Here is a 1,554-nt window from a genome sequence, read left to right on the forward strand (position 1 = left end):
GAAATAAAATTGACGATTGTGCTCTTGTTGGGCTCAAATATGCTTAGTAGTACTAAATATTTCTAGAGTTTAGTTAAGAAATGAGTATATAGTAAACCCCTCATCAAAATATTAAAATGAACATAAAAACTAGTAGAGCAATTAGTAAACTTATTTGCCGTATTAGCTCAAGACAAGATTCCACTTCAACCTATACTCACTCAAACAATAAAGGTATAAGGATCAAAATTGCCTTATAAAAATACTCTTTATTTATAATTTGATTCAAAAATATCCTTATCAATGATTCAAAAATGTCCCTATTGCTATTTAATATCAAAAATAGCTTTAAACTATAAACAAATGAATATTTTTATTCATTTCAAATAGTTGAGAGAATTAAATGAAAACGGCAGAGCTATTATTTGTATCTTAAATTTGGGGCTGAACTCATAGGTTGGCATACTTTTTATTTAGTCATCACATCTAAATTTAGACTCCATATCAAGCAACATTTATATATAGAAGAAAATTACATACTACCCCTTTTCAAATCAATATTTGTTTTACAATTGATTTGCTTGTCCAACTCAACTTGAAATAGAGAATATGTTTGGAAAAAATCTCACACACACACCAAAAAAAAAAAAGAATTCCTCACCAAGTGCTAAAACATCATTTATTCAAATAAATAGTAAATATTATAGTAAGTGGCATAATAAATTAATACTATTACAACATCATCATACAACAACTACAAGTATGTTTCTCTAACCACAATTCACAAAATAAATCAATAATAGCTACAATACTCGATATTATAATAGTAAATAGATCACACAAAGCTCAAAAAGAATTTTTATCTTTTACCTGTCCGGTAAAAGAAAATTGTAAATACAGTAAATCGAGAAATTTACTGTGTGCATAGGGTTTTCAACGACGGCAGCGGGTGATGGCACTGCATCCACGTTGGTAAGGATTCGCCTGAGCTCCGGGACGGCAATTGTAGTACGAAGCACCTCTCCTTGAACATGGAACTCTGTTCCTACTAAGCGCACCGTAGCTTATGTATCTCCGACGGTATGCTAACATACGCCGGCTGCTCTCCGATTCCATTCCGAACTCATCGATTTCTTCAGAAAAACACTCCCCCATCGAACCTTCACAGATCGGTGAAGAAGAAGTCAGTATCATCGGAAAATAACCCAGCTGGTGGGCCCCACTAGTTCCTGCCGCGGCCGCCGAAAGAACGACGGAAGGTGATGAAAGCGCCACAATCACGATGAGGAAAATGGAAGAAATCAACATAATGGAGAAGGATTTCACCATTTTTTTGCAGATTTTCTGGAAGAAAGTTTTAGGATGGAAAGATGGAGTAGATTTGCTAGAGAGAAAGGGAAGTGGGAGTGGGGTAAATTTATAAGGATTTAAAAGAAAGGGGCTTTTGAGATGTGGAATAATAAGGGGAGTGGCATGTGAGTTTTGTCATTTTGCTTGTAAATAATGCAAAGGGAAATTTAGGTTGGGGAAGAATAATGATAGTATATGGACAGCTATAAACCTGAGGTTTCATAT

The 1,554-nt window shown here is 34.4% G+C and overlaps 1 protein-coding gene across 1 annotated transcript; it reads right to left on the reverse strand.

Annotated features, from left to right (window-relative positions):
- Positions 1 to 912: 912 nt before the first annotated feature.
- On the reverse strand, positions 913 to 1,308 carry LOC129884160 (rapid alkalinization factor-like). Its single transcript, XM_055958504.1, has one exon. It carries the CDS (start codon positions 1,306 to 1,308, stop codon positions 913 to 915), a length of 396 nt encoding a protein of 131 aa, XP_055814479.1.
- Between the last annotated feature and the right edge of the window lie 246 nt (positions 1,309 to 1,554).

Source organism: Solanum dulcamara, chromosome 4 (assembly GCF_947179165.1).
Source record: "Solanum dulcamara chromosome 4, daSolDulc1.2, whole genome shotgun sequence".
NCBI classification, from domain to species: Eukaryota; Viridiplantae; Streptophyta; class Magnoliopsida; order Solanales; family Solanaceae; genus Solanum; species Solanum dulcamara.